Raw genomic sequence first — 26,149 nt, forward strand, 5'->3', positions numbered from 1 at the left:
AAAGATGTGCTGCTATTGTCGACAGTGTTTGCTCTGTTCATTTCTGTATCTTTCCAACTGAAACTGATTTTTAGTTCAAATCCCACATGTGTGAAAAGCCTGCAGTTTCAGATTTCACTGCTATTTGGTAAAGCATCTAATTAGCTGTATATAACATTCTACACATTTAAAATAGCAGAAATATGTATTTTAAGCAGAAATGATCAGTGATAATGGCTTAAAATGATTTAGAATGATCTGTCTACACTCTTGGTTGTTCTGTTCTGATTTCACATTAAAACAACTCACTACATTAACACATGTTTGCAATACTATTAGACCAATATGCACAAATCAGATATACTCACTGTGTGATCCTCAGGCTGGTGTTGCAATGCTATATAAACACAACTTTTCTTTATAAGACACCTAATTCTGCTATATATTCTCTTTATTTCCTCCTCGTGGGAATAAATTAGTAACTGTGGTAACTGGGTTTTGTTTTCTTTCACACTGAACAACATTATAAAATGTTTTATTGACTGTATTCATTAATACACAGAAACCAAATTAGAAACTGTTGCTGGGTAATATAAACGGAAAGCCCTTTAAACATACACATTTTAGTAGTGCCTATTTTAGTTACAAGTGTCACAACAGTGGCTACTTATTAATTTTGGTAGACCAGCAATAAGTAATCAATGAAAATATCACAATAATTACCTTATTGCCAATAAAGTTTATGTATTTGAAATATTGATGCTTTTGATGGACATGATTAAGCTCGTTTTTGTTGTTATTAGAAAATCACAAATGTCCTGTTAAAAAAATTTGGTTATTTATCATTGTTTTCAGTAATGATCAGAAGTAAGTCCATTATTTGTCTGAAAGGTACTTTTGTGCCAATTATTGTTATATTGACAACATTATTTTCTCCCTAAAAAAATATTGATTCATTAAAGAGAAATTTGTTTTTGTTCTTGATTTGCAATTGCAAACTGATCAGTATACATTTTGATAGTCTCTAACAGACGGCAGATATTCATTGCAGACATTTGCATTCTCAAATACTGTTCTATCCCAATGTCATGCCTCTTTGTTTTTTAGAAATAAAAAAAATGAAACAAACATTAAAGCTTCAATGAATACATATTTTAGTTTTCTTACTGTCCTTTATTGTTCTCTAAGCTTTCAAAATCACATACATTTTTTTGGCCTCCGCTATAGATCCTGAATAGTGGAGAAATTAATACAGCAGTCAAACTAAATGACAGAATAAATGGAAAATAACAAATCAGGATAGATGCTAAACTGTTAAAGAAGATTTTGAAGGCTTTCCTTTTCTGCTGGTTTTCAACAGCTCCGTCAGTTTTGTTGTGTCCGTCTTTTCTTGTCATCTCTGCATTGGTTCGTTCACCTAGTCCTGGACACTTCAGAGCATAAAGGACTGAAGCACAGCAAAACAAGATTATTGTAACTGTATTCCAAAAAAGAAAAAAGAATACATGATCTGGGAAATATTCTATTCCGATCAAAATGAGCCTCACGCTGTTGGCTGCTCCAATTAGCCAAGCTGCTACTGCCAATGCAATCCTTTACTGGATGCTCTTACATCTCAGAAATGTTACTGGATAAATCACTGCCAGGTAATGGTCAAAGCACATGCAGATCTGGAGAAGAGGCCTGAAAGTCCAGCCGAAACCAATGAAAAATACCAAACAATCACTTGTCACATTGGGATAGTTGGTAATAAATGAGTCTATAATCCTATGGATGCCAAACCAGCTCCACTATATTGATATTCAATGGAAAGACCAAGCTGGGTTTGATACTCCCAAGAAGAAAAACCCAGAGGGTCCAGCAAAGGACTGGCGTTCCCACAACGGAGAACAGTACTAAAGTAACAAAAATGTCAAGGCTTCCAAAGTGTCCCTTGCAAATACAGCCTCATATTACAGAATTGTCGAATACAGAGAGTAAATCGTTGATTTGGAAGCATGATTTGCACAAAGTTAAAGAAGGTGGGAAAATTAGGCTAAAGCCTTCAGAAAGCTATAATAACAAGACTGAAAGACTAAACTGAGAAATCATTGAAAAAATGTTAGTACCTGAAATGATGTCACTGCATGCAAAATATACAGAAACAAATACTGTTTCTGGCAGTGAAAAAGTACCAAAAATGACTCATTCACCATGTTTCATCCACATATAAGGAACAAATGTACCTGGCCGCTCCCATTTTGTTTGCATATTTTCACTTTTATTTTTATTTTTTTTACTTACGTCATTGCTTATACTATTGGAAAACAATTATTATTCTTGGTGATCATAATCTATATGCCTGTTAGGCATTTACTTCAATATAGCCTAGATAAATCCAGTAATAGTCAATGCAGTATGGTTAGATTACATGAACAGTCTTATACAGGGAAACTCACAAATAGTTAACAGGTGAACAACAGACGCAGGAGTGGAAGGGCAGGTAATAGTAAAAGGGAAATTAATCTTTCAGGTAAATTATAGTATGAGTCTTGGTTATATAATATGCAGTTACCACTCTCGTAAAAAAAAATGTCAGTTAACAGTAACCTGAATTTCACAATCTTAAATAAATAAATAAACAAACTAAACATTTTTTCGAGAAGGATTTTCTATAAAGTGCATGCATATAGAACTACAAAAACACCTCATCCACCATGTTTCATCTGGATCTGCTTACTCATATTGTGTTTGGATAGCACTGTACCTGTTGTTTTAGTTCATTTTACTTGTGTGTCCAGCATATTTATGAGCTGTTTAAAACAAATGTTTCACTAATGCTCAGATTTTAATAGATCATGGTGTGCTGTATAAAAATGATTACACTCTAGTCTTGTTGATGGTGTGTAATTTTATTTCTACATGAAACCTTTTTCACACACCAAAGGTTTAAATTATAATTACATTTAAATCAAATGTATTAAGAAAAAAGAAAATAATGAAACCACCCATACACAGGAATTAACAGACTTCTAAAAAGGCAGTGAAGTAGACAGGGAAGCAGGAACTGAACAAGGAAGTGAGCACAGAAACATATGGAGAATAAACAAGAGTTCTTAACACAAGACAGGGAACACAAAACTGGAATCATCACAAATATTCTGTCCTAGCTAATGTCACTTCTCTTATAAGAAATTAAAACTTTATCATCTTTGAAGCATCAATTTCTTTCACGTTGTCTTTTTTCCCTTTTATTTGTTCTTTGAAAGCACATTATGTTCTTCAGGTGGCCTTCACAATACATCCTGACTAACAGTGAAAATAATACAGCAGTTAAAGTGAAGCACAGAGTTAGTGGAACAACTTCACAGAAATACACATACCTACTGATTTTAGCTATATCCATAAAGTAAATTGAAACCAGAGGGATGTAACAAATCAGAATAGATGCTAAAATATAAGAGATGATTCTGAAGGCCTTCCTTTTCTGCTTGTTCTCAACAGCTCTGCCTCTGTCAGTATTATTGTGTATGTCTTTCTCTGGCATCTCTACATTCTTGTGATCTCCCGGTCCTGAACGCTTCAGGGCGTGAAGGACAGAGGCACAGCAAAAGGAAGTTATTATCACTGCAATACAAAAAAACAAAAAGAATATGGGATCTTTAAAATAGTTTACCCTACCAAAAACGATCCTCAAGCCGTTACCCATTGAAATTAGCCAAGCTGCTGCTACCAATGCAATCCTGTACTGGATGGCCTTATATCTCAGGAATATTACTGGATGAATCACCGCCAGATATTGTTCAATACACATGCAGATCTGGAGAAGAGGTCTAAAAGTCCAACTAAAACCAAGGAGAACATTAGCTAAACGGTCACCCCCCACAGAAGGAAATCTGATCATAATAATGTCCATAATGCATTGAATGCAAAAGAACAGCTCCAGTATAGTGAGGTTCAGTGGAACCACCAAGCTGGATTTAAGGTTCCCATGGAGAAACACCCAGAGGGACCAGCAATGTATCGGTGTGCCCACAGTAAAGCACAGTATTGAAGTCAAAAAAGTGGCAATAGGGCCAATATGTCCCTCACACATGCAGAACCAATCCACTGATTCATCAAAAATGAAAGTTGTTCTGTTGATGAATGAATTGCACATTCTGGGGAAAACAGAAATGGGTCAGTGTGTTGGCCAATTAACGTTTTCTTTACAGCATATTCTAATGTCATCTAATGTTTTGTGTTTTATACCACTAATACCTTTAAAAGTATTTTATTTTGTAGTATTGATTTCTGGATCCAATTTACCCTATTAATTTAATCCTTAAACCCAAGGTTTGAATTAAAATGATTGAAAGAAATGTCATACCTGGATTGATGTTACAGCATGCTAAATATACTGAAGAACTGTTTTTAATTCCCAATGGCAACAAGCTACCAAAAGTGCCTCTGTTCAAACTGTGTGAAAAATCAAGCTACAAATGCACCTCATCTGCCATGTTTCATCTGTCAGTGGGCAATTCTACATGTATGTGTGTCTACTCCCATTTTGGTTTGTATATGTACCTCTGTTTTTAAGCTCATGTAATTAATCAATATATGGGGGGGGGTAATATTTGAATGAAATATCATGTACTGTCTTACATTTTCGACAGTAAGTTCACATACAGACACATAAATACAAATATTTATTTATTTTATAGCTTGTTTTATAGAGTTATAATACAGTTTGTAATGTGGAGAAAATAAAGAAATGTATAGGGATGACAAAAAGTCCAACCTGAGTGACAAGTAATCATACTTGCACAATTACTTCACAATTAGTTTAAAACACACACACACATGTTTGTTTTTGTGAAAAGTGGGGACATCACATAGGCGTAATGGTTTTATACTGTACAGACCGTATATTCTATCGCCCTTCACCAACCCTTTACCTAACCCTAACCCTCACAGGAAACTTTGTGCATTTTTACTTTCTCAAAAAAACTCATTCTGTATGGTTTATAAGCGTTTTGAAAAATGGGGACACGGGTTATGTCCTCATAAGTCACCCTCTCCTTGTAATACCTGTGTCATACCTGTGTCATTATACAGAGTTGTGTCCTGATATGTCACAAAAACAAGAGCACACACACACACACACACACACACACACACACACACACACACACACACACACACACACACACACACACAAACACACACACACACACACAAACACACACACACACACACACACACACACACAAACACACACACACACACACACACACACACACACTCACACACATTAAAAACATGAAGAATGTAGCCAGTGGAGAATGTTCTCTTTTTACATGGTCTGAACATTTTACAAGAACCACTATTTTGATAAAAGGCAAATTAATTTTCAAATATTGACTTTTTGGTAATATTTAGGCTAAATGGTTCTTTACATTCAAATGTTAATTAAAAGGCTCATGGGTTTATTTTAATACTGCTTGTGTTTTACTTAAAGGAGCATTGCGTAGGTTCTGAAATTTCTTTTGAAAATTGAAATTGTGACCCCGAGGAACCAGCAATGGACCGGTGTTCCCACAATGAAGCAAAGTAGTGAAGTGAAAAGGACAAAATAAGTTCCAAAATGTCCTTCACAAACACAGTACCATTCAAATATAGATGCTTTCCAGATTATGAAGGAGGAATTGCACATGGTTGAACAGCGCTGGGGAAATGAAAGATGGATTGTCATAATCATTTTCTCATTTTAAACATTAAATAATAGTCCGAAATATCTAAAATTTTAAACAGAACCGTTTATTTGTCTTCAAATATACATACAGTATAGGCTTTATGGTTGTTGAATCACAGATGACTATAGTACTTCATTTGGTACTAAGATTGGACAAAAATACTCGATTTCAAGATAAAGTCTTGTATAAGGTGAACAATGGTATAGTTTAACTTAATTAAAATTAAATATCATACCTGGCTTGATGGTACAGAAAGAAACACCCAAAAGCTACAAAATATCCCAGAAGCTATGAGCTATAAAACATGTCTCATTCAATATGTTTGGTCCATTCATAGACAACTATGAATGTATGAGGGCCCACTCTCATTTTGTTTGCATATGTTTGTCGCTGTTGTTTAGCTCATGTCATGCCCTGCATGCTTATAAATATAATTTTTGTAAAAATATATTGTGGGATATAATGCATACCAATCATGATAAATTAGATAAATGAGAACACATACATGCCCATGTCACTCATTTTATAGTAATGATACTATATCAGCTGTGAAATAGAAAGCCCCAAATTACCCAAAAACCACCTTTGATTCAGTCTTGGCACTAGTGATAGGAGACATTGAGACTTTTGAAACTTCAAATTAAAGCAACTACTCTACAAAATGATCCACTGCTTCAAAGCGCACAAGATTCTGCACTCTGAGGACATCAGCTGGTTAAAGCCATGTAAATGCTAAATGCCACAGCAAAAATGTGTTTAATGACATTTGCTACAAAACAGCTGCCGGTGTTTTCAAGTGTGTCTATTATTTGTATTATCTTTAACCTGTACTATTTAGTCTTGTATTCATTTGTAGCACTTACTGTACAAGAATACTTTTTGTGCACAAAGAAAACAAAATTAATGACTTTTTTCAACAATTTGTGCAAAAAAAAAAAAAAAAAGTATTAGCTTCATAAAATTAAGGTTGATCCACTGATGTCTCATGGACTATTTTAATGATGTCCTTACTACCTTTCTGGGACTTGAACGTGTCAGCTGCGTTGCTGTCAATGCCAGGTCAGAAAGCTCTCGGATTCAATCAAAAATATCTTTATTTGTGTTCTGAAGATTAACAAAGGTCTTACGGGTTTGGAACAACATGAGGGTAGGTAATAACAGAACTTAAATTTTTGGGTGAACTTTCCCTTTAATATTTTTCTGAATCTGCACACTTTTGGGCTTCATTGGAGTTGTTTTGTGAAGTCCCGTGGCCACAAAGCAGAAGCAGTACCTCCTTGTATAAGAAAAGTAACATGTAAATTATTGATTCTTTCCTGCATGGGTATTAATATTAATCACTCTGAGAAAAAAAAAAGATTTCTTGTAAAATGTACTCCAATAATCTTTGCCTCTCTTTCTCTCTCTCTCTTTCAGTTTGAGTTTCTTGAACATCCTTTTACAACAGAGTCCAATGGCAAACAATGTATGAAACATTCAAAGCTATCCTGTGATCAGTCATTTATTCTAATCCACTTTTTGGTGCTTGAACCCTAAAAATGCAGTGCCTATCATTATCGAGTCATTTTAGTGTGTACTTAATATTGTCAGTATTGTCAAGTGTGTATAGAGCATATGAGAGCATATGACTGCTGCCAAAGCAGAGGGGAAAGCCTTAAGGAAAATGATAGGGGGTGGTGTTGGGAGGGCAAGCATGTATGTGAGTCAGGGGGATGAAAACATACTGAGAAGAAAGAATGTGTTACAGTGTGGGTCTGACTGGAGTGAGGAGTGGCATAAGAGTTACAGAGGGAGACAAAAGACATTTTGCACTGGGAGTGAATAATCTGAATGTACTTCACATTAGGTTCAAATTGTAGTTTTTGGTGTTGAAGTCTGAAGTGGGAAATAATGAAGAATTCACTCCAAAGGAAAAGAACCTCCAGCTCAACTTTAACTAAAGCCAACAAGTGAGTATGGATTTTGTTAGAAGAGCCTAAATGGATCGTGTTGGAAACATAAAAACAATCTGTAATTATTATTTTTTTAATGAATAGCAAGCTATGCTATCATATATGATATACTGCTATACATTTAAATATGCAGCCTAATTGAGTTTAATTATTTTCAACATCTCTGTCTTGTTAAAAAGCTTTTAATCAAAGTGGATTTAAATTTTTTAATGTATTTTTATTGTTGACCGCTGATGCAAAGACAAGCTGGTTTTTCTGTGTCATCACTCTATTATGATGTTTCAGGGCCACACTACATTCTCTGTATGGGATAAATTAAACTTTATGTCTACCTTCATTTCTTTTTAACGAGACATTGTATCTCACAGTGTGATTTCATATCTTACATTGTGACTACATTAATCTCACAACTGAAACTTTATTTATCATAATTGTGACTTAATATCTCATGATGTAACTGTTTCTCTTATGAATTGCAAATGTTGTATCTGACTATTTCTCAAAATGTGACTTTATCTCTTATTTAAATGATATCTCACAATGATCTTTTTTATTTTGTACTTTGAGGTACAAGGTTTTGCTAACAGTGACAGGCAGAAATATTTACCTGAATGAAACATTAGTGTATTGTAATTGAGCTTGGTTTTATTACTTTCTATTTTCAGTTGAAAAGCTGTAATTCTTCAGCATCAGAATAGTTTTAAAAAGACAAAACTCAAAAGTTGCTAAACACAAGTGTAAAAATTGATGGCTGTGAGCTGTTTTGGTGCCCAGAGAACAGTCTTGTCACCTGTTGCATTCCATTTTTAACATCCATTGTGAACTTTAACAAGACAAATGTGTCAAGGTCTTGAATTTATACTCAAGTCAAAGTCACATATGCATGTCTCTGTCTCTTGTTGCCCACAGGCTGACTACAGACTGATAGTCTTTACATTTATCTCCAAACAGTTTACCAGATGCTTTATATTCACTAAATAAATACTAGATTATGTGAGAGTTACTCTTCAGTTATTGGGTTCTGCCAATTCAAGTTAAATCTATAGCTTCTATAGTCTAAAGTCTAATCTGTAGTCCTCACTGTTATCTGTAGAGTGATATTTGTCAAGACATGATCAAGATATATTACAGCCAACAACATTTAAGGAAATAATTGCATGATATGTGAATTGGGTGCATATGTGTGTGTGTGTGTGTCTGTGTGAGTGTGTGTGTGTGTGTTTGTGCGTGTGTGTGTGTGTGTGTGTGTGTGTGTGTGTGTGTGTGTGTGTGTGTGTGTAAATTTAAAGTAGGATTCCCCTTTCTAGTCTTGTCCAACGCATGGAATACATAGATCAAATGTACAGAGGTTATATTGATTTGGGTAATGTCTTTGAGGACGTCAGGATTCCCCCTACCTCCATATTTAGCTGTAACAGAGACCTGAATTTTTCAGACGAGGCTTGTGTAATTCAGTATGTTTGGCCTTTTCAAGGTCCTGGGTCATTAACAATCTCTGACTTAACAAGATACTTCTGGTCTCGTTCCAGAATGTGCTAAAACCCCATATCCTAGTAATACACAGCAGAGATATTGTGCTAAGTTGTTCTATCATCATGTTTATGTGTGTATGTAATGGGTTGACCTTAACTGACCAGCATGGGCTGTTACAATATTCCCGCCTTCCAGGAATGAAGACAGCGTGATTAATATCTGCACAGGATTTGTGAGTCAGATTAGTTTATTAATTTAGGTCTATCTGCCAAGTGACATTTCACACCATGTCTTCAGCCCATCATACCATTCCTGTAAAAAATAAAAATAATAATAACTGTAAAAGAGCTATAATGATCATTACACTTTTATTTCATCCCTCAGTCCTTACATAAGAGTTGATGAATGTGTGAATCTGAACATACTTCTGGGAGTGATCCTGCATCAGATGATCATGCCTATATATAAGATTTTCTAAATAGATCTGTGACCGATGAGTGAGCGAGATAGAGTGAGAAGGCTCAGATGATTTCTTCAGGAAAGCAAGCTGGCGGTTGTTGATTCTCGTCACACTTGGTATTTCAGTTACTGGCCAGCTGGGATCAGAGATCACACTTAGGAACATACCGCTCTGCTATTAAATGAAACGATAGTGTCAAACATTGCTGTCTAATATGCAGAGAGAGAGTCAAGGGAATCTCGCTGACTGCTTTTTGAAGGGTCACTTCTGTGTAAGAACTTCCCCAATGTCAACAGAAAGCATAATTCATCTAGCTTATCTTTGTTATCTATCTGGCTCAGACACACTGTTCATTTGACACCACAGAGTCTGCTTAGCTTCAACAGCACTACCAAGGACAAACTGTTCATCTAAAGTATAGCCAATGTTTCATCAGGAAGCCAAATGTGACAGCTTGACAAAATGTGTTTTGGCGTATTCTAACTGATTGTCTCATCTTACATAACTAGCTATGCTGTGTCAACAGCTCTAGTGGTAGATGTGCTAAACAACATTAACCTTTAACATTTAGTTTTATTCATTGGAATGAAGCACTGGCCACCAGTCAATCAGCTCAATTTGGTAGCTTTCTGGCATTGGCAATACCCTTGTGAAAAAGAAGTACACATTAGCAATCTTTTAAAAAGAGTACTTATTACTGAAGTAATATGGCTACTTTGAAATAATTCACTTAAGTGAGAATGCAATCTTTACTGACACTTAATTACATGTTATTTGTAATTCAATTAAAATTTATCATTCAATTTATATTAAATGCAGTTGAACTTAAGTGTGCTTTTTATATAATCTCGATATATAATTATTTATATAATTACGTCATTGTTTAAATGTATAAATATTTTTCATTAAATGTAATATTGAATTACATACTAGAGTTAAAATTAAAATTAAGTACTTTACATGTCAGGCAGCATTAAAAATAAGCACTTTTTAAGCATGAAAAAAGATTATTTAATTGGTTTAATTGATTTATTTTATTTAACAATTACAAAGTACACTTTTTAAAGTATGTAAAGAAACATTAAGTAGTCATTAAAGTGTACACTTAAGTAGTCTTTTTTTTAATATTCTTTTATTGTCTGTATAGTTTTTAAACAGATGCACGTTTCCACAAAAGGGTAAAAATGAAACCTTTTTGACATCTAACCATGTAATTTCTCCTAGTGAATCACCACATTATGATTGAAAAAAAAAAATACTTATTTTTATTATATTTTTAAATGTAATTTTGGCAGATAGCCTTGCTCGGTCACAATTTATTTTAATGTACTCACTATTAACACACCATTAACTATGTCTTTTGCCTCAATAAACTCCTAATTTTCTGCTTATTAATAGTTAGTAAGGTAGTTGTTAAGTTTAGGGGATTAAGGATGTAGAATGTGGTCATGCAAAATTTGTGCTTTATAATAAACAGACAATATGTTAATAATAGGCATAATAGCAAAGCAACTAAGAATTGGTCCCTATACTAAAGTGTTACTCCTTGTTACTCCTAGATTTTTGTATAATGGTTTGGCAGCCTTTCCTAAAAAATGTAATTATTTTTTGAATAACACATTATTCAAAGATCTGTCCAGGAGAGAGCACACATGCCGGGGGCATGTGGTTGTGGCTTTGAAATGATGGCAGCTGTGTGGAACTTAACACTAGACAAATGTCTTTCACCTCTTGCTCATGTTACAAGGACATGCTGTCACAGTGTTTGAAAAACACCTCGCTGTCGGGTTATTAATTATATGTAATGAAATTAGCGCATGTGTGAATGAAAGTCTTCATGAAGTTGTCCTCTCTTGCTCTGTTGAGACTAACTGCCCCTTCATTAAGCTTTAATGAATTGATGCATATATTCAACACCAGAGAACTATTTCACAGTTTATATTTTAAGCTTACTTGGGAGCTAAATGTTGAGCCTCAGTCAGGATTTATGGCCTAGGTGAAGGGAAAAGCTTATCAACAAATGCTTTTCTCTATATTGTCATTTGAGTAATGAGCAGACAGTGGAGCAAAATTTTCATTTCCATTTTCAGGAAAATCTTAAGTGACTCTAAATATAGTGAAAATGCATTGTAATAAAAAATATCATAGTTATTTAACTCTGGAATTATAGGTTCCCCCCTCCAAAAAAAAAAAAGAAATTATAATTACCCAAGTGCTGAATGTACTAGTTTGAATGTTGCATGATTCGAAAATACATATGCCTCTTTTTGATTTTTCCCCCACAGACTTCCACATGTTGCTCAAATCAACACCAGGCCAGTGTGTTTGTCTCAGATGAGCAGTGTTTTCAATAGTGTGCCACCACTATTCGGAACAGCACAAGCTTTCCTATTGAGAATAGCACAACTTGAAGCTCAGTTGGTTTTGAACCTGATTCGTAATGTTGCAGCTGTAAATAATAGCAGTTATGGGAACCCCCTTGTTCCTTTAAATCTCTTACAGCCCGTTGGCATTCAAAGAGCCTCATTTTTGAGCATGTACCAGCACCCTGGGGGTTTTAAAAACATGGATTCCATACCTCACATGGTTAGCCAACCCTCAACATCTGTCACAGACATTAATTCACTCAATTCCTATAAGGAGAGTGGTGCCCTTCTAGCAAAAGAGATCATTCAGGAGAAAACACTAGGTCCCTTCATGAATAGCACAACATTACCACTGCCAGCATCTGAGGAAGCTCTTGTTAAATCCAGTCATGAACATCTTGGCAAACATTTCACCTTCAAACCAGATGTGGACTGTTCTCAATATCAGACAAGGATAGCCAAAGCAATGATTCCTCCTGATAGACCACAAACCGAAGAAGCAGAGCCAAAGCAACAAACAATGCTGCATTTTCCAACAGACAACCTGAACAAAGCTTTGACCAGCCTTGGCCTTTCTCTTGAGGATCTAGAATTACTCAGTCATTGCCCACACAACCAGTTAACAACAGAGAATCTCCCCTTCATTATACAAGACATTCAAAAGCGCAAAGGAGCAAAGGACGTTGAATATGGCCATGCTACATGGAACTCATCTGATCAAGTTGAATCATCCAGAGAGTCATCATACGATCATGGGGAACAGAGGAATCAAAGGATTATTAATGGTGCATGGCAAGAATCCCATTCCCATATATCCCTCAGCCCTGAAAGATGCCGCCCATCTGAACTCCTTCATGCGCACTTCTCAAACCAGTCTAAAACGTTGAAAAGAATAAGATATTCATCAGGTGAGTTGTTATTACATCTACAAATGATGCATCAACAGCAATGCAGCTTATTTAAAATGTTGTAATGTTGTATCTATCATATAAACATGGTTTTCTTTTCCAGGAAGAGGCTCAAATTTCTTCCTAAAGAGGCTGCAACATGGGCCTGCTGAGGTCACCAGGCGGAGGCCTGGTTCAGTCTATTTCCCCCCTCGCTCAAAATGCAGCATAAGGCAAGAGTTTGCCTCTTTAGACTGTAATAAAGCAATACACTATACTATACAAAGACCCTTGTCTTCTTCACGCAGATCTTCCACTTACAATGGCAAGAAAAAAGGTAATCACCAGTCTTCGTTTCCAGTCAAATCTGCAAAATCAGAAGTAACCTCTGAATCCATGAACATTCAGATGCCAGTGACTAAGATGACTGCAAAAACATCAGCACAAACTGTAAGTTCTGGGAGGATGTTAGATACTAATGGTTTTCGATGAGATTATGGTGATAACCGAACTTCATGCATTCAAAGCAAGACTCTTCTAGAGGGTGTTTTATAAAGGTTTTTATTTCCTAATGTGAACTGTGATCACTACCAGCATACTGACTGAAAAAATACCACCATTAAACCATTAAAGTATCAGCTTAGTCTCAGCACTGCAGCCTTAAAAATAAAAAGATAGGCATCTCGAACGGTTAGCATTACAGTTCCATGATAACAAATGAACAAATGTGAAACAGTGACCTCTGGTGGCGTGAAAATCGTTATGTTTCAGAGGGGAAACACTACAGACAGTGCTGTAATAAAGCGAACTCCACTCTTTTAACAAAGCAGAACACTTTTTTCTCATCACTCCCTTGTTTCCCAACAGAAGGGTGTGATTCGTTTGTCTGGAATCCCTCTTGATTACTCTGAGAGTGAACTCATCAAAATGGCATCTCCCTTTGGTCACCCTGTTGAGGTATTAATGGCAACTGAGGTTGACACAACAACCTGTCTTCAATGGAAAAAGGTATGAGGTCTTGTGACCTGGTGTTTATTTTAACAAACAAATATTATATTTTCTAATCTAATTTCCAGTATAAGTACAGCACTTTTATATCAGTGTGTGTGTGTGTGTGTGTGTGTGTGTGTGTGTGTTTTCAGGCTTTACTGACATTTCCAACTGAATTCTCAGCCCAGGAGATGGTGAAGGTTTACTCTGCTATCCCAGTTCACATGAGGCAGCAACTTTTAGAGCTGGTGTCTCGAACTGTTGACTTTAGTTCACCTGTGAGTTAACACGCTAATGGACTGAAACAGTTTTATAATGCATAATGATAATTTCTTGCATAAATACTTCATTATTTTGTTCATTTACTCTGAGGGTTTAATGCAGCTACTTATGCTTTAGGTGTCAGTGTTTCATGCTTTTGTGGGACCATCACTGTCAAATGCAAGTATCACTTTTCAATCTTAAATATTCAGTCTTTAAAAAAAAAAAATATTGAGACGAACATTTTCATAAGATTTGTAAAACTTTCATCCCTTCTTTATACCTCCTAACAAGAAACCCCACTGTCTTTTAGGGGCTGCTGACACCTTTGGACCATTTGCTGGTTGTATGTAATGTTCCCAATCAGCCCTGTGCTGTTACAGGAGTGTTACGGCTACTAAAGCCTTTTGGACAAGTTTTCAAAACTCTGGTACTTCACAGAAACAAGGTTAGCTATGCTGCTGCAGAACAGTAAAAACATTCTGCGAACAGCATATATAAAATAAGAAAAACTCAAATGCATTTGGTTGTTTTGAAAGGTATAGTGAACACATAGTCTGACTTAATTTCAATGGTCTGTGTTTTCTCAGGTTTTATTTGACTATTTGAGTCTAAAATATCAATGGATTGATGATGCACTTTTTGTTTGTTTGTCTTCTTAACCAGGTGGATGTAGATCAGTGCCTTGGGAACAGTAGCAGCATCCAGATGGTTTTAGAGATGGAATCCACTTCTGTTGCTTTATCTGTATATGAGTGGTCTCAAAAAGTTCCTTGTCTTTATCACAACCATCATCTCTCTTTCCTCAGAGGATGTAATATACAGAAAAATACATCTTCAGACTAATATACTCACGGTTTTATTCCCTGAAATGTTGTATATTTTATTATCTTTGCTATATAATACAATGAAACAAGGTCATAAGAAGTATAATTGCTTGTCTTTCTCCGTTTATAAAGTTGTACATTTATAAAGCAGTAGAAGTAGCATTAAAAATAGTAATCATAACTAAAGTACAGTCACTACAATACCCATAGTCTTGGAAAATCCTGGAAATATCAGGGAATTTTAAAAGTCATGAAAAATGTTAAAATGTCATAAAATATTTAATCCAGTAACCACAATCAACTGGAAAGGTCATGGAAAAGACACTTGGAATGAATTAGTCAGAAATAGTAAGAAGCCGTAAATTATATTAAATGAATAAATTACATAACATGGCTGTATGTTTTTAATTGTTGGATACAGTTAAAAAGTCAAGTTCACATTTGGTGACAAACCAATTAATTAATTAGTTAATTCACCCACAAAAAAAAAATTCCCCGTACATTGAAAGCATAGTAACCAGGGGCCATCAAACTTCAAAAAGGATAAAATAGCACTATATGGAGGTTTTATGTTATTGATATGTACATATGCAAGTATTGGAATGAAGGGGGGGGGGGGTGTGCAGGGGGATGGCATTTAAAAAAAAAAAAGACAAAAAGCACCCCCCCCCCCCCAAACATCCCCTGTAGAATAATATGTGTATTGTGTCAAACTTACCATACAAATGAAATGTTTCAATTCTCTAAATTACTTATGATAATTCACAAACTAAATAGCGGCTATAGCCCATCAGAACTCGGTACTATAACAGGCTGCTCACAAGTTTTCGTAATTTTTCGCGCAAAATGGTTCAAGTGCAACTTTTGAAGTTCTTTAGGAAGAAGACAACAGAAAAGGTATGATTTTTCCTTGATTGTAATTTAAAGACATTCCCTGACATTGTGTTATTGTGCTGTATGTGACGGATTGAGAGACGATATTAGAGCTGACATACGAGTCACCGACTCGCAAAAAAATTAAAATAAAAAAATTCCTCCATTTCAGGCACCAGAAGGGAAAAAAGCTTATAATTAATAATTCATTTAATAAGGCTATTTTTTCATTAAATAAAAACTTTTTTGGAACAAATATTGAAATCATTATGTAAAATTAGGACACACACACACACAGAGAGAGAGAGAGAGAGAGAGAGAGAGAGAGAGAGAACTGACCACACCATCCCCCTGAAATATTTTTCCAATTCGACCACTGACTCTAAGATATTAAAGGGTAACTAAACCCCTGGTCAGAGCCTGACTCCACCCACTGTCAATATTTGAAAAATGCTGAAAAGTGGGCAGAGCACAGTGGAGATAGAGGGGATGAACCGAGGGCGGGGCTGCGTGCGTGGGGCGTGAACCTGAGACCCGCAGTGACGGATTGATTGACAGCTGCTGTCAGAGTCACTAAAATGGAGAGTGACTGTAGTGACGCAAGTAGCTTTGCAACAGAGCGATCATTTGAAGTAGAGGTAGTGTGGTCTGAGCCATATCAATTCGAGCCGCTGGCTCAAACTGCAGTCTTAACTCCTGCATCGCGTTGCTTTTCGGCGCGAGCTGTGTGGAGAAGCCCATTTCCACCTCCATTGCGTAGGAGAAGCAATTCCGCGTAAAATGCAGTTTGCACACTCCAGCTCTAGGCAGGAACTCACTGTCTTCCAGGCCAAGTGCATGCAACCACTGGCGCCTAATTTTAAAGTCTGCTGGAAAACTGCAGTCCAGCAGGGCTGTCGCAACCAGCAACACTACACCTACGTACCATCCTGACCACTGTTCTAAATACAGATATATATACGCCAACTTGAAGCTATCCTAACTGATGCAATACTATGCTACTGACTAACTATGCTTCAAACAATACTCACGTTACACTAACAACTATGCTAATTAACTACATATGTTCTGAAGGAACTGAGCCAGTAGAGGGCGATACTGACTGTTATCTATCTGTCACCCCACTACCTTTAAATATCTGTCACCTCACTTCCTCTTTGAGCACATGGACATGGTGGAAGCCATTTGAATGGTGGTTTAGGCCTAAGGGCAATGATGGCCTTGACTGGTTTTTGATACGTGGACTGGGTGCGTGCATCAAGTGTAAGTTGATAGTTTGTATCTTATATATATATATATATATATATATATATATATATATATATATATATATTTATATTATGTATGATGATCATGTGTACAGATTGTTTGGTGGGTACCTTTCTATCTTAACCATGAATAATATTGTTTGTTGTATGTATATGAATGTTGATGTAGTACATTGTTTGCAATTGGTCACTTGAAGATTTAGATCTGTTGTTTAACTGTTTTAAACCTGGTGAAACCTGCTTGTTATATGCATCAATGTGTTAATGTTTGTCATACTTGTAACTGATGGCAGTGTTGTTATTCTTTATAGTAACCACACACCTTGATCCACATGTTGAGCCATCAAATAAAGAAACTAAAAGGAGTTTTGTGCATTCTCATCGATGCCCCACAGTGATTATTAATTTACCAGTTCTTAACAAACTTCAAAACAAATGGTCCTTCGAGCCAGAGCTGGATAATTGCTGTGGATCAAGATGGCACATGCAGCAAGGGGTAGTTATCACCGACCAGCTGATGTTCGTCCAAAGCGGCTTATTCGCCCACCTGCATGGATGAGTCAATATGAGGTGGAACTACCATCAGCAGCAAATCGGCAACTTGTCCCTGATGAGAGAATTTACCAAAGATCAATGCAGAGAGCCAAAGAGAAGGGATCTTTCTCTCATTTCTCAACATTAACTAACTGGAGCACAGTGGATGAAGACCCCCTTGTCGAACAGACACCTATTCATAAGAGTTCACCACAGATTACCTCACAGTATTCTCAGTATATGGCAGATTCCTTTCATCGGATGCAAGAGGATAATAAAAGACTGCGACAGACTGTATCAGAGCTACAAAGGCAGCTGGACCAAGATGGGGTGTTGCCAACATGAAATTCAGCTGAAACATTATCTTTTGAATGTAGTTCACAACCTAGGGAGGTATCAGAAGAGAATTCTCCTCTGCCAGTATACCAGCCAGCAGCCGTCGAAGAAGAATGGCCATTGCCACCCCCTCCGATAACAGTTGATAATAGATTGTTGCGTCCTTCTAAAGAAATGGAGCTTGGCATGATGGAAGAGCTTAGAGACCGCATTTGCAGACTTGAAATGCAGAGGTTAACAGTCCCATCTACTCCAAGTTATCAGGATCCAGACTCTGATTATTGTAATTTACCTTACATGGCACAAAGTTGTCGACCAGTAAGACGAGATGCTAGGCCTTCACCAGTGCCTCCACACAGATACTACAGTTTTTCTAATAACCAAGCTGGTGTACAAGAGATGACATATCGGGGACCCAAGCCGTCCATCCCTGATTTTACATCTGATGATCCAAGAGAGTTTGCTAGACTTAGGATATCATTGGAGAATATCCTTCCACAAGATGCCACAGAGCAATTTAAGTACCAGATTTTACTGGATCATTTGAAGTTTGAAGAGGCACTTTTGATAGCTGATTCTTATTGTAATTCTCATCACCCTTACTCAGATACAATGGCTTCACTTATTCAACATTATGGTCAGCCCCATCAGCTTGCTCTGCGTCGGATTGCTGGATTAATGGATGGACCTGTTGTCCAGAATGGTGATCCTACTGGATTCCGCAAATTCGCATTGAGAGTACGAGCATTGGTCAGGATGTTAGAGCAACTGGGTGATGAAGGTCATGCCGAACTTTATTGTGGGTCACATGTAGCTAGGTTAGCAAACAAGCTACCATATGACTTTCGAGCTAACTTTAGACGATATCTCTACCCTTTGAAGAGAGGAGTACCATCCCTTCTAGATTTGCTGACTGGCTCGAATATGAATTGCAGATACAAGAGGAAGTGTTTGAGTGTTCCCATGAGCCCTGGAAAGGAGATACCAAGCAAAGAGAGCGTCAGAGTTTTAATATGAAGAGTAAGTCAACGACTGTGCTTCTTGGTTCGACCTACAACACTTCTGAGCAGAAATCAATGCCTCAACCACAAGGGAAGTCGAAAACTTATTGCTCCTACTGTTGAAACAATATGCATTTCTTGGATCAATGTGTCAACTTCATTAAGCTTACTGTGGAGCAGAAGAGGGATTGGATAAAGTCCAATAACCGCTGTTGGAATTGCGGATTTCGACACCAAGCTGCCCAGTGTTGTCTGAGAATTACCTGTGACATCTGCAAAGGTAAACATGTTCAAGCATTGCATGAAGTAAATGTTAAGCCTGCAGAGAGCTTAACTACAGCAACTTGTGGTCTAGTAAGCTCTACTCCAACTGACATTCTTTACCTTGATCGGAGAGCTGGATGTAGTCAAGTTTTGTTGAAAATCAGTAAAGTGCTCTTACGTAATGGTAATCACACGCTGGAAACCTATGCTATATTGGATGATGGTTCAGAGAGGACGATTCTCCTTCAAGAAGCAGCAGAGAAGTTAAAGTTACAAGGTAATCCTGAAAGCATCACACTGAGAACCGTGAGACAGGATCTGCGAGTGTTGCAGGGCTCTGCGGTGACTATCTGTCTGTCTCCTATTAACCAGCCAAATAAAGTCTACACAATCAAGAAAGCATTTACTGCAACTCCGTTAGGTTTGGCTGAACATACTTACCCAATAACCAGACTTCAGCGGCAGTATAACCATCTTAGGAGATTGTCCTTACCTCATTTTACCAATGTCAGACCACTCATACAGATTGGGTCAGATAATCCACACTTGATAACTCCTGTACAGCCAGTGAGACTAGGACCACCTGGAGGTCCTGCAGCAGTCAGAACGAAACTTGGATGGACGCTACAGGGTCCAGTCAAAGGTCTCCTATATGCTGGTAATGCAACTTCTTGTTTTTTCACTTCAAATGTTTCTTCATCATCTGAAATTTACCATCAAGTAGAAAAGTTGTGGCAATTGGATGTATTGCCATACAGAAGTGAAAAACTTGTTACCAGATCTAAACGAGATCAAGAGGCCATGGATCACTTGCAAGCTAGAACAGTCAGAGTGGACGTGGATGGAGTCCTGAGATATGCTACTCCTTTACTACGTGTAAAGAACATGCCCAATCTGTCAGCACCCCCTGAAGCAGTTCTGGCTAACCTTCATAATACTGAGAAGCGTCTCATCAAAGATTCAGAACGTGCTGCTGCTTATAATGCAGAGATTGCCAAACTTGAGCATGCTGGATATGCCACGAAAGTTACCAGAGTAAAGGAATGCCCCAAAGAATCCTGGTTTATCCCTCATCATATGGTAACGCATAATGGAAAGAACAGAATTGTGTTCAATTGTTCATTTTCATATCAGGGACACAATTTGAATGAGCTACTCTTACCAGGACCAAACCTAAGTTCATCCCTTTTGGGTATTCTGCTGCGTTTTAGGGAGCATTCTTTCGCTATAAGTAGCGATATAAAAGGGATGTTTCACCAGGTGAGGTTGTTAGCAGAAGATAAGCCAATCTTGAGATTCTTGTGGCGTGATCTTCTGAGGGAAACCCAACCCAGTGTATATGAGTGGCAAGTACTTCCCTTTGGCACAACTTGTTCACCATGTTGTGCCACTTATGCACTGCAGCAGCATGTCATTGAACAAGGTCATTCGGAAGATGTATGCAAAGCTGTTCAGCAGCACTTCTATGTTGACAATTGGTTACAGAGCTTTCCTTCAATTGAGATAGCCCGAGCTCTTGTGGACAAAATGAGGAAGCTGCTTGCTGAAGGAGGTTTTGAGTTAAGACAGTGGGCTAGTAATGCTGCAGGTATCATTCATCATCTGCCGAAGGAAGTATTATCTCAGAGTGGTGAGCACTGGCTTAATCAGAGTGATATGGATCCTCAAGAACCAGCTTTAGGGCTTCGGTGGCTGTGTCAATCAGATACTTTGATGTACAAGTCTTACACACCAAAATCATCCCCCATCACTATGAGAAATATTTACAGAATGATCGCCAGTTTATATGACCCTCTTGGATACATCACTCCCTTTTCTACAAGGGCAAAAATAATTGTGCAGCAGTTGTGGAACAAAAAGCGAGAATGTGATGACCCTCTACTCCCTGGTGACCTCTTGGAGGCTTGGAAGATATGGGAAAGGGAGCTCCAACACTTGAATGAGATCTGACTTCCCCGGTGTTACGTGAGTGCTGAAATGGACCAAACTGATTGTGTGCAAGAAATTCACATATTTTGTGATGCTTCAGAACGTGCCTATGGATGTGTGGGATACTTGCGAACAGAAGATCCACTAAAACGGGTGGAGGTAGCATTCTTAACTGCACGCTCACGAGTTGCACCAAAAAAGCAGCTATCAATGCCAAGATTGGAATTATGTGCAGCATTGACAGGAGCCCAACTTGCCCACCTGTTAAAGAAAGAGCTTACTATCAAGATAACTGGAGTTCATTTATGGACAGACTCTACAACGGTGTTGACTTGGATTCAGTCTGATTCATGTCATTTTAAGGTATTTGTTGGGACCCGAATTGCTGAAATTCAAGAACTGACTGACTCCCAAGATTGGCATTATGTAGATTCATTGAATAATCCAGCAGATGATGTTACAAGAGGACGGACCCTACAGGATCTTAGGGAAGACAGTAGGTGGTTCAAAGGTCCCCCTTTCTTGTATTTGTTGCCAGAAAACTGGCCAAGAAATCCTTCAGCTTTGATAAATGATGACACCGAAGAACTGCGTAAACCAATCACTTGTCTAAATCTAACTGCAGTCTCATGCTATTCAATTCCAGAACCTTCACAAGCTGACAGCTTCAAGGATCTAGTTTATGCTACCGTAAAATCCCTTCATGGGCGGCCTCAACAGAGAATCAAAGCCCTTCTGCTGAGGAGTATCAGCAGGCGGAATTAATGATTTTAAGATCTGCACAAGGAGACAGTTTCCCTGAAGAGATTCAAAGTCTTAGCAATGAAAAATCTCTGTCATCATCAAGTCGTTTGGTAACATTAGCCCCAGAATTTGATACAGTAATGCAAGTAATTCGAGTGGGAGGCCGACTGCGTAATTGTAATCAGTTGGAATCAGAGGCAGTTCATCCAATAGTTTTGGATTCGAAACATCCAGTTACCAAGCTGCTTATTCAACAGTATGACAGTAACTTAAAACATCCTGGTGCATAACGTTTGTTTGCAGAGTTGAGGAGGAAATACTGGATTCTCAGAGGAAGAGAGGCTGTGAGAAAAGAACAACGTAGTTGTGCAGAGTGTCAAAAATGGAGAGCTCAACCAATATCTACACGAATGGCAGATTTACCTCCAGCACGTTTACGTTTACATCAACCACCCTTCTTCTCTACAGGGATGGATTGTTTTGGGCCACTTATTGTCAAATTGGGCAGAAGAAACGAGAAAAGATGGGGAATACTGTTTAAGTGTCTAACCACAAGAGCTGTACATATTGAAGTTCTGACCAGCCTTGACATTGATTCTTTCTTGATGTCTTTAAGACGTTTTATCTCCCGAAGGGGAAAGCCTGCCGAATTGTTCTCTGATCAAGGAACAAATTTTAAAGGGGGAGAACGAGAACTTAAAGATGCATTCAATGCCCTGCACCCAGACCTGAAAGACAAATTAGCTGAGTACCAGATCAACACATTTTGGAGGCTCTTGGGAGAGGGAGATTCGGTCTATTAAAACTGCTCTAAATGTCACCTTGAATTCACAGACCGTAACACACGAAGTTTTGACCACCGTCCTAGTTGAGATTGAGGGGATTCTAAATTCGAAACCTTTGGGTTATGTGTCCACTGACGTGGCCGATCTTGATCCTGCCACCCCAAATCTTCTTCTGATGGGGCGGCGAGACCCTTCACTTCCACAGGTCATGTATCATGAGTGTGGAGGTCCTTCAAATCCTTGCTGATAGGTTTTGGTCACAGTTCATAAGAAATTACCTACCCAGTTTACAAACCAGGGCAAAATGGCAAACCGACACTGATGCTCTCCAGTTAAACGCCGTTGTCCTAGTGGTGGACCACCCGTTGCCTAGAGCACTTTGGCCTGTAGGTCATATAATTAAGTTGATTCATGGTAAAGATGGAAGAATACGCACGGCAGAAGTGAGAGTGAAAGACAGAACATATCTTTGACCAGTTAGTCGGCTGATATGCCTCCCTGCTGTCCCTAACAGTAATTCTTAGTTTAAGTTATTGCAAATGTGTGGGACAAATTTGGGGGCGGCTGTTCTGAAGGAACTGAGCCAGTAGAGGGCGATACTGACTGTTATCTATCTGTCACCCCACTTCCTTTAAATATCTGTCACCTCACTTCCTCTTTGAGCACATGGACATGGTGGAAGCCATTTGAATGGTGGTTTAGGCCTAAGGGCAATGATGGCCTTGACTGGTTTTTGATACGTGGACTGTGTGCGTGCATCAAGTGTAAGTTGATAGTTTGTATCTTATATATATATATATATATATATATATATATATTTATATTATGTATGATGATCATGTGTACCGAGTGTTTGGTGGGTACCTTTCTATCTTAAACCATGAATAATATTGTTTGTTGTATGTATATGAATGTTGATGTAGTACATTGTTTGCAATTGGTCACTTGAAGATTTAGATCTGTTGTTTAACTGTTTTAAACCTGGTGAAACCTGCTTGTTATATGCATCAATGTGTTAATGTTTGATGTTTGTCATACTTGTAACTGATGGCAGTGTTGTTATTCTTTATAGTAACCACACACCTTGATCCACATGTTGAGCTATCAAATAAAGAAACTAAAAGGAGTTTTGTGCATTCTCATCGATGCCCCACAGTGATTATTAATTTACCAGTTCTTAACCAACTTCAAAACAACATAGGCTACACGAAATAATCTAAATAACTATATAAATTCTATGCTAAATGGATGCTATAATAGTCTATCCTGGTCATTTTCAATACTCGCAATTCCAACTCCTGACTCAGTGATTTTGATGGAACAAGATGGTTTTATACTGCCAAGGGTGTGGTAACTCGTACAGAAGGGCGTGGTGAGCTGGAAACTGCTTACGTAACCTGCCACTGCTTACGTCACTTGCCACCGCAACATCCAATAGGAAAAATCAACTGCAGTAGCCACCGTTTAACCTGAAGAGGGCAGCACTCAGACTTTTTTACACCATATATTGTAGAATTAAAACACTTCATACTCAAATGTCAAAAAAGTTACGCGAATCAATGAACAGCACTAATAAAGCCCCATTCTTACAGATCATTAACTAAAAAAAGTTGGTTTAGGGTTTAGTTACTATTTAAAGGGTCATTTCATCTTTGAATTCACTCTCAACTCATGCCACTGTCTCTTTAAACCTGCCCATTTTGTGAGACACCCCTCGCTGCAGACTGTAGCGCGGTGACGTCATGTACGTACGTCACGTATGTATGTCACGTATGTGTTTACCGCGCATTCGCTTGTAATTTGCATTGCGTGATGACGTTAGTTGTTTTTGCTTCGTGCGTGCATTAAAACGATGCACATACTTAAAAGAAAACTCTAATAAAATGTTAAAGTATTAAAGAACATTAAGGTGTAAAAAAGACGGGAAAAACAACCATGTTTAACCATGTCTCATCTGAGGTAAAATTATACGGAATTAAAGTTTATTCTGTAATATCTGTGTAGTATCTTACTTACAATACATTAACATTCTGTTGCACTTTACTTCACTGTGTATATTGTAATATTACACTTCAGTGGCACCTTATATTTCTTATTGAGCTAGTCAAAATTACAACAGATAAAGTACAGTCATCAGCTCTAATAGTGCAGATGGTAAATTGTGAAATGGTCGTTCACAATTTGATGCAATCGATCCGGTCCGAATCTGCCTTTTTTTCCCTACCTTTTCACGTTTCAAATCACATCAGAAAAGCATTTATTTTAAATAAAAACGAAGGAAATAATCAAACAGTTTTGAGGGAGGGCTTTATTGTCCTAATATGCTGGCATCCATTTAATAATTTGAATTAAAATTATAATTTACACTCAGTCATTATTGCATACTGTTTTATAATGTACTACAATACTGAGGTGCAGATAATTGCCACTATTTGCAATAAGTAATATAAATAGCAGAAAATCCTGCTATTTTAACATAGTATAAATATAATCTATAGCCTTTTGCTCTAAGTGTAAATAGCCACTGCGTTTCTTATTTTAATCTTTCTTTTGCTATGGTTCTTGTTTGTCTATTTATTAACTATAAATTTGGACATTCTGCTTTTGCAATTCTGCATGTGAAACATTTAAGCCAATAAAGTAGTTTTAAGTTCAGTTGACTACATACAGTATATTTTCGGTGTCTGCATCCCATTTTATGCAAGGTGCCTCCAAAAAAAAAAAAAAAAAAACGGATGACAGTGATCTTTTTTTATTTATTTCAAAGAACAAAACAGAACATATATTTGTATATACAAATATAGATTAAGACTATAAACATGACACAAGAAAAGAAAAAAAAAATTCACCGCATACATTTTGTTCATCACTGATAAAGCAATAAATCAAGCAGTAGCCCTCATTAGCCCTCAAATTCTTTGAATGAATCAAACCCACACAGGACTCTCCTCCTGTGATTCCTCACACAGCCAGGTGGACAGTCTTTAAATATATCACTGCACAGTATGCACTGGGTCAGAGAACATGACGCCCGGAACTCAGGTTGTATTGTTCAGACAATGCACTGCAGTTCACGAAACCTAAAGCCGAGTTCAGACTGCACGATTTTCAAAGTAGTCGGGTCACTGTTCTTTTCACACTGCATGACTATCTTGGCCAGCATTCAGCCACTGCTGTGTTCACACTGCACGATGGATCGGCGACAGAAGGTTTCACACTGCATGACTTTACAATAGGAAGAATCGCCAACAGCTCTGTCTGGCACGCAAACTATGTATTACAACCAAACACAGCTCAGATGAAACGTCAAACAAACACGGGTGCTCCTGCTAAATTTATACTAATTTATCTTCCATTTCATGGGTCCAAATAGACCGAGAAGAAAGCCTTTTTCTGAAATGAAGCCATACTTGCTGATATTGTGGTCTATAACTCCTCCCTGATATCCCCGCTGCTCTGTATCTTGCTCTCTCATTGGCTGTCGGTCATTGCCGATGTAGTTTTCA

The 26,149-nt window shown here is 37.6% G+C and overlaps 1 protein-coding gene across 1 annotated transcript; it reads left to right on the forward strand.

Annotated features, from left to right (window-relative positions):
• The first annotated feature begins 7,419 nt into the window (after positions 1-7,419).
• Positions 7,420-15,015, forward strand: si:ch211-89o9.4 (uncharacterized protein LOC566247 homolog). The gene is made up of 8 exons (XM_059552569.1): positions 7,420-7,642; positions 11,864-12,852; positions 12,956-13,281; positions 13,699-13,839; positions 13,974-14,099; positions 14,221-14,262; positions 14,396-14,530; positions 14,749-15,015. The coding sequence occupies exons 1-8, from the start codon at positions 7,584-7,586 to the stop codon at positions 14,926-14,928; spliced, it is 1,998 nt and encodes a 665-aa protein (XP_059408552.1). The 5' UTR covers positions 7,420-7,583; the 3' UTR covers positions 14,929-15,015.
• The last annotated feature ends 11,134 nt before the right edge of the window (positions 15,016-26,149 follow it).

The sequence above is a fragment of the Carassius carassius genome, chromosome 6, assembly GCF_963082965.1.
Source record: "Carassius carassius chromosome 6, fCarCar2.1, whole genome shotgun sequence".
Taxonomy (NCBI): domain Eukaryota; kingdom Metazoa; phylum Chordata; class Actinopteri; order Cypriniformes; family Cyprinidae; genus Carassius; species Carassius carassius.

What these genes read in the sequence shown, in the direction of transcription:
- si:ch211-89o9.4 (XM_059552569.1), top strand. Translation starts at nt 7,584, where the DNA reads ATGAAGAATTCACTCCAAAGGAAAAGAACCTCCAGCTCAACTTTAACT. An exon ending in CAAAAACATCAGCACAAACT is followed by an intron (nt 13,282 to 13,698) that starts GTAAGTTCTGGG and finishes GTTTCCCAACAG; the next exon opens with AAGGGTGTGATTCGTTTGTC. An exon ending in CTGTTGACTTTAGTTCACCT is followed by an intron (nt 14,100 to 14,220) that starts GTGAGTTAACAC and finishes CTTATGCTTTAG; the next exon opens with GTGTCAGTGTTTCATGCTTT.